This window comes from Penaeus vannamei, chromosome 24, assembly GCF_042767895.1.
Source record: "Penaeus vannamei isolate JL-2024 chromosome 24, ASM4276789v1, whole genome shotgun sequence".
NCBI classification, from domain to species: Eukaryota; Metazoa; Arthropoda; class Malacostraca; order Decapoda; family Penaeidae; genus Penaeus; species Penaeus vannamei.
In genome coordinates, this window is record NC_091572.1 from 10,282,605 (window position 1) to 10,283,815 (window position 1,211).

A 1,211-nucleotide genomic window follows, 5' to 3' on the forward strand; every position below is an offset into this window, starting at 1 on the left:
GATTATTATTATCATTATTGTTTTATCATTATCATTATCATTTTTATCATTAGTATTATCCTCATCATTATTATTTTCATTATTATTATTATTATCATTATTATTATCCCTATCATTATTATTATTATCAATATCATTATTATTATCATTATTATTATTATTATTATTATTATTATTATTATTATTATCATTATTATTATTACTATTATTATCATTATTATTATTGTTATTATTATTATTATTATTATTATTATTATTATTATTATCATTATTAATATCATTATTATTATTATTATCATCATTATTATTATTATAATTATTATTATTATTATTATTATTATTATTATCATTATTATTATTATTATCATTATTATTATTATTATTATTATCATTATTACCCGTATTATCATTATTGTTATTTCATCATTATTATAATCATTATCAATATTATTACTATTATTGTTGGTTGTTGTTGTTATCACTTTCATTAGAATCATTATCTTTATCATTGCCATTTTCATTATTATCAGTAGTAGTAGTAACAGTGGTAGCAGTGTTTTAATTATCATTTTTCTTATCATTATTATTATCATGATTATTATCATTATCATTATCATTATCATTGTCTTTACTATCATAGATCACTGATAATTTTATTATATCATCCTCATTATCATTATCATATGCATTATCAATACTATTATTATCAATTTCTTTATCATCATTATTTTCATTATCGCCTTATTAATATTCGTAACATTCATTAAATCCAAGAGGAACATGATTAAAAGTGGTCGTAAGGAACATGCTTGTAGAGGAACATGCTTGAAGAGGAACATGCTTGAAGAGGAACATGCTTGAAGAGGAACATGCTTGTAGAGGAACATGCTTGAAGAGGAACATGCTTGAAGAGGAACATGCTTGAAGAGGAACATGCTTGTAGAGGAACATGCTTGAAGAGGAACATGCTTGAAGAGGAACATGCTTGAAGAGGAACATGCTTGAAGAGGAACATGCTTGAAGAGGAACATGCTTGTAGAGGAACATGCTTGTAGAGGAACATGCTTGTAGAGGAACATGCTTGTAGAGGAACATGCTTGTAGAGGAACATGCTTGAAGAGGAACATGCTTGTAGAGGAACATGCTTGTAGAGGAACATGCTTGTAGAGGAACATGCTTGAAGAGGAACATGCTTGTAGAGGAACATGCTT

The 1,211-nt window shown here is 25.2% G+C and overlaps 1 protein-coding gene across 1 annotated transcript; it reads right to left on the reverse strand.

Annotated features, from left to right (window-relative positions):
* Nucleotides 1-784: 784 nt before the first annotated feature.
* LOC138866115 (uncharacterized) lies at nucleotides 785-1,207 on the reverse strand. The gene has a single exon (XM_070138028.1). It carries the CDS (start codon nucleotides 1,205-1,207, stop codon nucleotides 785-787), a length of 423 nt encoding a protein of 140 aa, XP_069994129.1.
* Between the last annotated feature and the right edge of the window lie 4 nt (nucleotides 1,208-1,211).